Here is a 10,286-nt window from a genome sequence, read left to right as displayed (position 1 = left end):
ATATATATATATATATATATATATATATATATGTTTTGAGTTAGTTGCTAATATATTAATTTTTCATAAGTAATTTAAAAAATATTTATTAACTGTTATCTGATGAATACCCTCCTTATATCTCGTCGAGTTCCATGGCAATACATAGAGAGGTCCATTTACATGATCACATTTTTGCCAAACATCATTATCTAATTGAATTTCGACAGTTTTTAACGGAACCGTAGAAAATGCTAGTATTCTAAAACAAGCTTATAAGTTGAATTTTATAATTTTCAAATAATTTCATAAATAAGAAAACTCTTACGAGAGCATCGATAAAAAAAAGGGCTTACCTGACATGCGTGGATTTGATAATAGATTCCAAATTTTCTTTTTGTGGCATCATAAATAGCACATTTTTTGGATTGGTGATTAATATTACAGGCCAATCATTGTGTTTTATATCAATAAATGAGAATTGGCCATGATCTATTGCGGCGAGGCGATACCTAGTAAAAGGTGTGTGTCAAATTTAATATTGTAAACTAAATTAGAAATATTGATTGAAATAAATATTTTGACAAAATATTATATACATGATGGGGCATTTTAATCGCCCAGGCTCAGAAACTAAGACAGACACAAGAAAAAGTTTTACAAAATTGTAGGTTTTCTTGAAGGGAAAGAAGGTGGAAATAACGGATTTTGAATAGGAGGCATTATCAAGACCAAGTCAAGGTCAACATGAATTTTTTAAATGGAACCCCCACTTTTTATTGTATATTCTTGTAGTACATCTCGAGAGCTTTCCAAAACATTATAATAAAATATTTCTATATCTATCACTATAACTATCTATCACTATAGTAAATTTTTTCATGAAATACTTTTCAAATGATAATGCTTATAATAAAATATTTCTATATCTATCACTATAACTATCTATCACTATAGTAAATTTTTTCATGAAATACTTATCAAATGATAATGCTTGAAAGTTACAGTATCGCCATTAGCATTACGCAAGGTATCCGACCGCTAAAATTTCTGAATATTATTCAGAATTATGTCCTAGAAAATATTTGTTAAAATCAAGGTCATTGGAGATTGTTTTTCTTACTTTCAGTTTTGTACTGAAAATTCATTTTTACATAAAAATGAAAATAAGAGATATAATCACCAATGGCCTTGATCTTGACAAATGTTATCCAGGTCATGATTCTAAACAATTCATGAAGTTTTTTAGCCGATTGGACACCTTAGGTAATGCCGGCAATATTGTAACTTTCGAATCCTATAACTCGAAACTTAACGAAAAATATTTTATTATAGTATTTTCGAAAACTCTGAGATGTGCTACAAGAATATATAATAAAAAATGGGGGTTCCATTTAAAAAATTCATGTTGACTTTGATCTGATCTTGGTAGTGGTTATCCGTTATTTCCACCTTCTTTTTTCTAAGAAAACTTACTACTTTCATATAAAACTTTTTCTTGTATCTCTCTTAGTCTCAGAGATATTCGCCTGGGGCGATTAAAATGCCTGCGAGCGTGCGTGTAGTTATATTTAAAAAAATAATAAAGAACATATGTACTAATATATTAGGTGTACAACTTTGCTTCCGCCGTTTTTTTTCCGAAATTCGAGGCTTTATTATAAAAAACTGATTATACATTTATGATTCAAAGTAATGTCCAGCGCTGGCCACTACTTTCTCCCATCTTTCGGGTAGCGTACGAATCCCGCGTCGAAAAAATTGGTCATCTTTTGAGGCTATCCACGAATCGATCCAATTTTTTATAAGACTTCTTCATAAGACCGGAAGTGCTGGTCAGCTAGGCCGTGTGCCATTGATCGAAACAAGTGATAGTCAGAGGGAGCAACGTCTAGAGAATACGGCGGATGGGGTAGGACTTCCCATTTCAACGTTTCCAAGTATGTCTTGACCACTTTCGCAACATGGGGTCGAGCATTGTCATGCTGCAAAATCACTTTATCGTGTCTCTCGTTGTATTGCGGCCGTTTGTCTTTCAATGCTCGGCTCAAACGCATCAATTGCGTTCGATACCGATCGCCTGTGATTGTTTCAATCGGTTTTAACAGTTCATAATACACTACGCCGAGCTGGCCCACCAAATACAGAGCATGATCTTGGACGTCAAAATCACCGTTCTTGAAACCACTCACAACACGTTCTTTCACTAAGCGATCTCACCAGTAAGTATTTGAGAGCATTCGATGAGCTTCAGCCGCAGATTTCTTCATATTGAAGCAAAAAATTAAAACCTCTCACAAATAACGAGAATTTGACTCGTAAACTGACATTTTCAATCGAGAATAACTTTATGATGCAGACACAAATCGACTAATGTTTCTATGGGGTTATGTTGACAGATGCCCAAGTTTATTGTATGACGTCTATGATCTATTTATTTCGACTACTTACCGCTAAAGCAATCTATAAGAAAACGGCGGAAGCAAAGTTGTATACCTAATAGCAACAGAATATTTATATGACAAATAACGAAATAATGTTTCATTATTAGTTTCAAGTGAATTTTAGAAGTATTTTGTTTGTATATCATTAATTGCTACAATAACTAAAAATTATATTTTTCTATACCATATTCGAGAATATCTACCTTCAGTATCTGTGCACGAAAACATTCTTTGAACAACTGATGTTTAAATACTAGTGTAATTCATTATATTGGGTCGTCCGGAAAATTCGTACCGATGTTGAAGGAAAATTGAAATGCAGAAAATTTTAATTTAATAAATACTATACTAAAATTTATTGGGAGTACAAATAAGTACTCCCGCCGTTTGCAAAAGACGGCGCCACTAATAAACTATAGTTAAAATTGATGTAAAACGACATATTGTAAGAATGGATATCAGGCAACACTACCTTGGTATAACCTTGAAATATTAGCGATTTTGTACCAGCATCATATATTTTTTTTTGTAAATGTCGAGTTTTGAGTCGAATAAGCGTCATTTGCGGGAACTTTTGATTTACTTCTTTAATTTAAAGAAATCTGCAGCTGAGGCTCATAGATTGCTTGTAGAAGCATATGATGATGTTGCCTTAAGTGAAAGAAGTTGTCGTGAGTGGTTTCAAAAGTTTAAGAACGGTGAATTTGATATCGAAGACAAAGAATGTAGCGGAAGGCCGAAAGAAAACATGGAAGCATTGGATGAAGATTCGTGCCAAACGCAAAAAGAACTTGCACTTACATTAGGAGTGACTCAACAACAAACAATTTCATATCATTTGAAATCATTGGGAATGATTCAAAAGCAAAGGAATTGGGTTCCATATGAACTGAAGCCGAGAAACGTTGAACGCCGATTTTTCACATATGAAATGCTGCTTGCCAGGCATAAACGAAAGTTTTTTGCATCGTATAGTCACTGGTGATGAAAAATGAATCCACTACGATAATCCAAAGAAGAGGAAATCATGAGAATCTATCTGGCCATGCTTCAACATCGACAGCCAAGCTGAATATTCATGGAAAAAAACTCATGTTGTGTATTTGGTGGAATCAGTTTGGAGTCGTGTATTATGAGTTGCTCAAACCGAACGAGATCATTACTGGGGCTCTCTACCGAACACAATTGATGAGATTGAGCCGAGCACTTGAGGAAAAACGCGCCCACTACTCCAGGCATGACAAAATTATTCTCCTGCATGATAATGCTCGACCACATGTTGCGGCGCCGGTCAAAACCTACTTAGAAACATTCAAATGGAAAGTTCTACCCCACCCGTATTCTCCAGACATTGCTCCTTCCGACTACCACTTGTTCCGATCGATGACGCATGGCTCTGAGCAGCACTTCACATCATATGAAGATACCAAAAATTGTATCAATGATTGGATAGCCTCAAAAGATGAAGCGTTCTTCTGATGCGGTATCCACATGCTATCAGAAAGATGGGAAAAAGTGGCTAGCGATGGTCATTACTTTGAATAAAACATTATGTACCGTTCTTTCACAATAAATGCTTAATTTTTGATAAAAAACGGCGGAAACTTATTTGTCTAAATTTTAGTCGGCACGAACTTTCTGGACGACCCAATAGAATACAAAAATCAATGAATGCAAATACATATGAACAACTGTTATTTCTAAATACACCAAAGTATATTCATCTTACATTCTATTGTCTTTCCAATCTGCTAATTCTAGCTCGAGGAAACCCATCTTTTGTAAAGAGTACATGTTGGGTACCATATTGCCAAGTGTATGGAAGTGGCCACACAGATACACCATACTTTCTTTGTGGCTACCTTTAATATACAACAAATTCACAAAATTATAACAAACTAATGGTTTCATAAAAAAGAGATATAATACATTTCTATAACATAATAAAATATAAGCATATTACCTAAAATATTTCTGATATTTGTGTCAGCTTGTGATATTATGCTGGATGTAGGATAATGCCCAAACACAACTGCATGAGCAGCATTGCTTTCTTTTGATCGATTAATTAACTGTTGTATCCTATTAATCTCATCCTGATCTAAAATACCAATGAAATTAAATGGTCTCTTAGGACCTGGTTTCAAGCAAGCGTCAATTGCAATAAAGGAGTATGTTTCAAGACCAGTATCAATATTGTACATGTAAGATCTGGGATGTTTCTTCCCTTGAATAGAATAGTATAAATAATAGTTATTTTTGGAATCAAAATTGATGATATCGAAATTGTCTGAAAATATATTAACACATTTAGAACATATAATTTTCTTTGTGAGCATTGCTATACATGAATTTGCAGATGTGCAATTAGAATATATACTGTTCTTACCATGATTTCCTCTGACATCTAACCATAAAACTTTCTTGCTGACATTAGTCTGATCTATTATGTATCTATAATGTTGCCATTCTCGGTGTTCTTGTTTAGAACCAAATCCATCTTTAGCTACAGCATCAGTCAAATCTCCTATTAAAATATAAGCATGAAATATTTTATTAAATCAACTTCTTTTATTAGTACAAGTATGAAATATTATATCTTGTATCTGTAAAATATAAGTTACCAGAAGCAAGAACAACTCTAGGCTGAATAGAATTTACTGTCACATTACAGAATTCTTTGAACTCTGATAGCCTAGATGGATCCCTAAAGATACTTATATGTATATCAGTTATCTAAAGAGATAAAAAGAGAGATAAAAAATCTATCATGATATATCTTCATAAAATACAACTGCAATTTGCAGAATATTATCAACTATTCTAAATAATGACATTGACAAACCTGTAGGAACCATATTAAGTGATTATATGAATTTGCTATGTTATAATACTTTGGTTCGGTCCACTGTATCTTTCCGTTATTGTCTCCCAAGGTTTCATCTGGAAAATGAGGATTGATGCTGATCAAATCAGCTATATTCGCCATCAAGATGGAGAATATCAGCATCAGAACCAGGAGAATAACAGTGGACTTTGATATTTTCATCACTACGACAATATTTTACGAGATCGTGCGTTACTAGATTGGGTAAAGTCTGGTTGTCTTCGTCTGTCTTGATCCCAGCGTACAGCCGCGCTACTTATTCACACTTATTTACATATGGAAGTGCATGTACGTATCAGACATTTATTCCGGACAAATGAGCACGAAGGAAGGACGATCGAGCGATTTGGATCGCTCATGGTGTCCCTTGCATTCACTGTGACAACAAACGAAAAATGTAACACGACTAGAGATTTAGATCCGCGACTGTAACAAAAAAAAGGGCTACGTGATGTTTTATACATAATGTGATTCGCGATAAAATTGAGAAGTTCAAAGCGAGAAATACCGGCTCGAGTTCCACAGTTCAAGACTGCATTAGGCTTTTTAAACCAATCATCTTGCTGTTTACATTGATTCTAATCACTTGCTATGAGAGAAAGCATGTTTTAATTCTCAATCGCCGTCTTCTTTTATTATTTCTCTTTTACTGATGATCGTAGCTGATTATTCAAATGAATCGTAAAGCTTGTGAAAATGCACATTTTTACGAACCGCTCAAATCAGAGAGAAATCTCAGTATTCATGTAACTTTTTCTCTAGAGAGAACCATGAAAAGAGAAAATTTTTATGAAAATTTTTTCACATCGACGAGGTAAGTGGAGTGTATTCCGAAATTCCGAACTGAGTTTGAAATGAGGTGAAAATTACAAAAGTGAGCAATGGTTACTAGGTATTGGCCAATTAAATTATGAATATTCTAGTGAATTTATTCACTTTTGTAATTTTTAAACCTCAAGATACATAATCGACCCTTAGTTGGTTGTTCCATTTTTTAAGTAAATTTTACTGTGAGATAAATCTGGTAACTGCACATGTGATTGAGTAATCTTGCTACTTACCCAACAGATAAAATTTAAAAAAAAGATAGAACAACTAGGCTTCAGTGTTGTTAGGGGTTCCGCACAATAAAAGAAACAGCCTTAACAGCACAAAGTCGACTCTAAAGATTTGTTCGCGTCGCATGCTCCAACATGCTCCTACTCACTCCAATGCGCTCATTAGAATGAGTAGGAACTATAGCAGGAGCATGCGACGCGAACAAACCCTAAGTCGACTATAACTCTTCGACGTCTGAAAAATAAATGTTCGTAAATCGACCTTAGACGACTTGGAGACATCTCTAATGCCCGTACTCATAATCAGACCTTGTACTTAAGGCTTCCTTAAATTTATCTTTAGATGCTTAGCAGCCAATGAAATAATTCGTAGAGTATCTAAAGATAAATTTAAGGAAGCCTTAAACATAAGACCTGATTATGAATACGAGTATAAGTCATATAATGTTTCACTTCAATTTAAAGACTGTAAATCGACTTTAAGTCAACCACTCTAAGCTATGGTCCGATTCATGTCCATACGCTCATGAACAGCATTCATCCTTGTTTAACTATAGTTAAACAACAAGAATGAAAATGATTTCACATTTAAGCTTTGTGAGCGTAAATCGCACTAGATGTCCTAAAGTCAATTTTAGAAGGACGTCTGTACAAAGTCGACTTACAGTCAACTTACAGTCGACATATCGTTTGTGCTGTTAGGGAGGGAATAGAGAACAGAGAATAAGAATTTTAACCTATCAGAAATTGTGTATTCCACAATATGTAATATATATAATGATTTTTGATTGGTTGAAATTCTTATTCTCTGTTCTCTATTCCCTGTTCCTTTTATTATGCGGAGCTCCTTTTCACAATGGAACAACACAATTGCACTCAGTAAGCACTAGTTTTCTCAATGGAAAACGCTGTAAAAGTATATAAATATTTTAAACGACTATCTACTAATAATATTGTTACGTTATTTAAAATATGTGTATCATTTTATTATCAAAATTGATTGATATATTGTATCACTGCATTGAAATAGTTTATATAAAGCAGCTTTTAATATGCACTGATCCAGTGTAGTGCGAGCGATTCGAATTCATCATAAGTTTAAAGATAGATTTGAAGAAATTAGGTCTTATAAGACCTAAGACTCAGATTTTCATGCTGACACTCGATTCGAATGTCGAGCATTAGCATGAAAATGCAGCCTTTTATTTTATTATTAAGACCGGTAGTTGATTCTTATTTCAAGATCCTCTTAAGTAATGTCTTAGGACGCTAATGCAGACCTCTGACTTTTTGGTTCGTGACTTCTTAAGATCATACTTAAGTCGGTCTTGAATATAAGATTCGATTATGAATACCGGCCTAAAGCTCTTGACTACTCAGCCAAGAATTCTACGTTGATGGTGGCGACACAGAATCGGCGATCTGGCGAAAAACCGGTAGCCACACACTTAAGCGAGCCTATGTCCGTGTGCTCGCCTATGTCCGTGTGCTCGCCTGTGGCGCGAGAATGAGCAAGGCTGTATTCCGTTTCACACATGATGCGCATACTACAATATTTATCCTTGTTATTCATCGAATATTAAACAAGGATAAATAATGCATCATGCGTGAAACGGAACACAGTCCAAGACAGTCGAGCTACTTCTCACACTAATCACTTATTTCAAGCGACCGAAAATGCTTTCTCGGCAATCTCGTGGCTTCGACACGTCGCGTTTCAGCGCGATATTCGTCGCGTTCGACACACGATAACCGATGAAAATATACCTTTAAAATGAAAACATCGGTAAAGCTGTACACTCATTGGATATCGCGTGTCGCGCGCGACGAATGTCGCGTTAGTGTCCCAGAACCATTAGGCATTAATAAGGGGCCGGAGGCATTCTAAATAACATATAAGTTTTAATAAATTGGAGTAAGTGTATTCCTCTCATTAATCCAGAATAGTATAAATTATGTTAAAACGCAACAGTTTACGAGATATTTAATTATTTATGATTTTTTTTATGCACGTTACCCAGTCAGAAATGATAATGAAATCGACATTGAATCGACGTCGAATCGACTATCATGTCGATTCCATTATCATTTCTGACTGGGTATATAGTACACACCTCTGCCTAGCAAACGAGAATGGACTGAAATTAATTGAAATGGATTCAGATTTTTAGAAATATTGATTCATGAATGTTAAAATGAATGCTTTTCAATCTTGAATGCATTTTTATTCATTTATAGGAATTGCATGGAGCATATCTCTACCTTTCAATCTAAAAATAATATTAGATTTTTCTGTATCATCATGAATATTGTTCAATTCAAAATTTTGAATGAAGGAAATGCAGTTTTTCAATTGAATCTAATTGAATCCAATTGAATCCAATTAAATCAAAAAAAAAGTATTCGCTATTTAAAATACGCATTCGGATAAAACAAAATTTCAATCCATTTTGATCCATTCTCATTTGCTGGGATCATCCTTGTTTGGATGCGTTCGACATTGCAAATAGGAAGTGTCCATTTGCTCTTTTATCTTAAAAATCATTCGGCATCTTTCTGCTACATGTCATCTTATCTGCGTTTGGTATTAACATTTCTAGAACCAATCGAGATGCTCAATCCACTCCGGATTCAAAGATCAATCTCGCAGAGCTAATACAAATTTTCGCATCTAAATTAAATTCATAATCTGTATATTTATGATAATGTATCCAACTGATTCGTTAACACATAACATTCATCTCTCTTTTAATATTTCTATTTTACAAATAGTGTATTTGAACTGTTATAATGTCTGAGTCTATAAACACTCAAACAAATGTTATCAATAGAAATTGATGGAGTACATTATCCCTGATAAAAATAAAACGAAAAGCGAATGTCAATAAAGCGTTAATTAATTGGAGTGTAAAGGGAGTCTAAGGAGGGAATAACAGAAATGTAAATGAAACTTGTAAGAAGCGAAAATTAGAACATAGAACGTAAAAGAAGCATCAACTAAATGTTAAAGAAACATAAATAAAGGTATAGATAAATTCTTCGACAAGCATGAACAGAATTCGTTGAATGTAAATAGAGTGATTAGGCAGTCTAGAGAACGTAAACGGAGCATCACCGAGTTCTTAGACGAATATGAATGAAATGTAAGTCGAGGTCTTTGATATTGCAAATGATATTTTAAAATATATTTCATTTATTTGGTAAATATCTAAAAAAAGTACTACGTTTTCTTCTTGGAGCCCTAGGGGCTCAAAAGATTATTTCATTAGAACATAATTGAAAAATCTTACAATGTTACACTTTTGCTTTTCTCAATACCGTGAGACAAGTATTTTTCTTCCGTTTAACAAACACTGTTTCAATGTGACGAATTATTGAGTCTTAGTAAACGTTTTGTAAGGCGTTTACGCAAACGGCTTAAAAACAAAAAATGGTTTCTTCAACTCCATAACACAAGTGTTTTTTCTCCGCGCGCGCGCGTTTAGCAAATATTCTTCTACATATTTAATTTTCAAACAGTGCGCAACATCGCCACTAGAGGGACACAGAAAAATTCAATTTTTCACATTTAAAAAAATCACATCGAATAGGAAAAAAGATGCAGTACGATGAGACTTTTCAGTGAAAAATTTTGTACCTTTTTTTTGATAAAATGTCTGAGTTTAACAGACTTAATATATTTAATACTTAACACTTGAATTGAACGTTCATGTAAATATTAAACAAACATTTATGAAACTTCTTATTTTCAGAGAATGCTTTCCAAACGCTGCAGCGTTGCAATTTCCATTTTATGAATATTCTGGCCGTTTCTAAATTCTCAACGAACTTCTGCAAACATTCATGTAAACGTTAAACGTTTTATGAAACTTCTCATTTTCGTCAGGGTTACGGAGTGTTGGGGAAAGTTCGTGGAAC

The 10,286-nt window shown here is 34.0% G+C and overlaps 1 protein-coding gene across 1 annotated transcript in view; it reads right to left on the bottom strand.

Annotated features, from left to right (window-relative positions):
- The window catches only part of LOC105623806 (transmembrane protein 62-like), a 10,525-nt gene extending 5,053 nt beyond the window's left edge, over positions 1 to 5,472 (bottom strand). The window contains exons 1-7 of the mRNA XM_012205183.1: positions 5,269 to 5,472; positions 5,048 to 5,159; positions 4,813 to 4,950; positions 4,387 to 4,713; positions 4,153 to 4,285; positions 336 to 491; positions 94 to 241 (exon numbers count right to left, since the gene is read on the bottom strand). Coding sequence (XP_012060573.1) covers positions 94 to 241; positions 336 to 491; positions 4,153 to 4,285; positions 4,387 to 4,713; positions 4,813 to 4,950; positions 5,048 to 5,159; positions 5,269 to 5,472 — 1,218 coding nt within the window. The remainder of the gene's footprint in view (positions 1 to 93; positions 242 to 335; positions 492 to 4,152; positions 4,286 to 4,386; positions 4,714 to 4,812; positions 4,951 to 5,047; positions 5,160 to 5,268) is intronic.
- Between the last annotated feature and the right edge of the window lie 4,814 nt (positions 5,473 to 10,286).

This window comes from Atta cephalotes (genome assembly GCF_000143395.1).
Source record: "Atta cephalotes unplaced genomic scaffold scaffold00064, whole genome shotgun sequence".
Lineage (NCBI taxonomy): Eukaryota > Metazoa > Arthropoda > Insecta > Hymenoptera > Formicidae > Atta > Atta cephalotes.
This window is presented reverse-complemented; position numbering and strand designations above follow the sequence as displayed.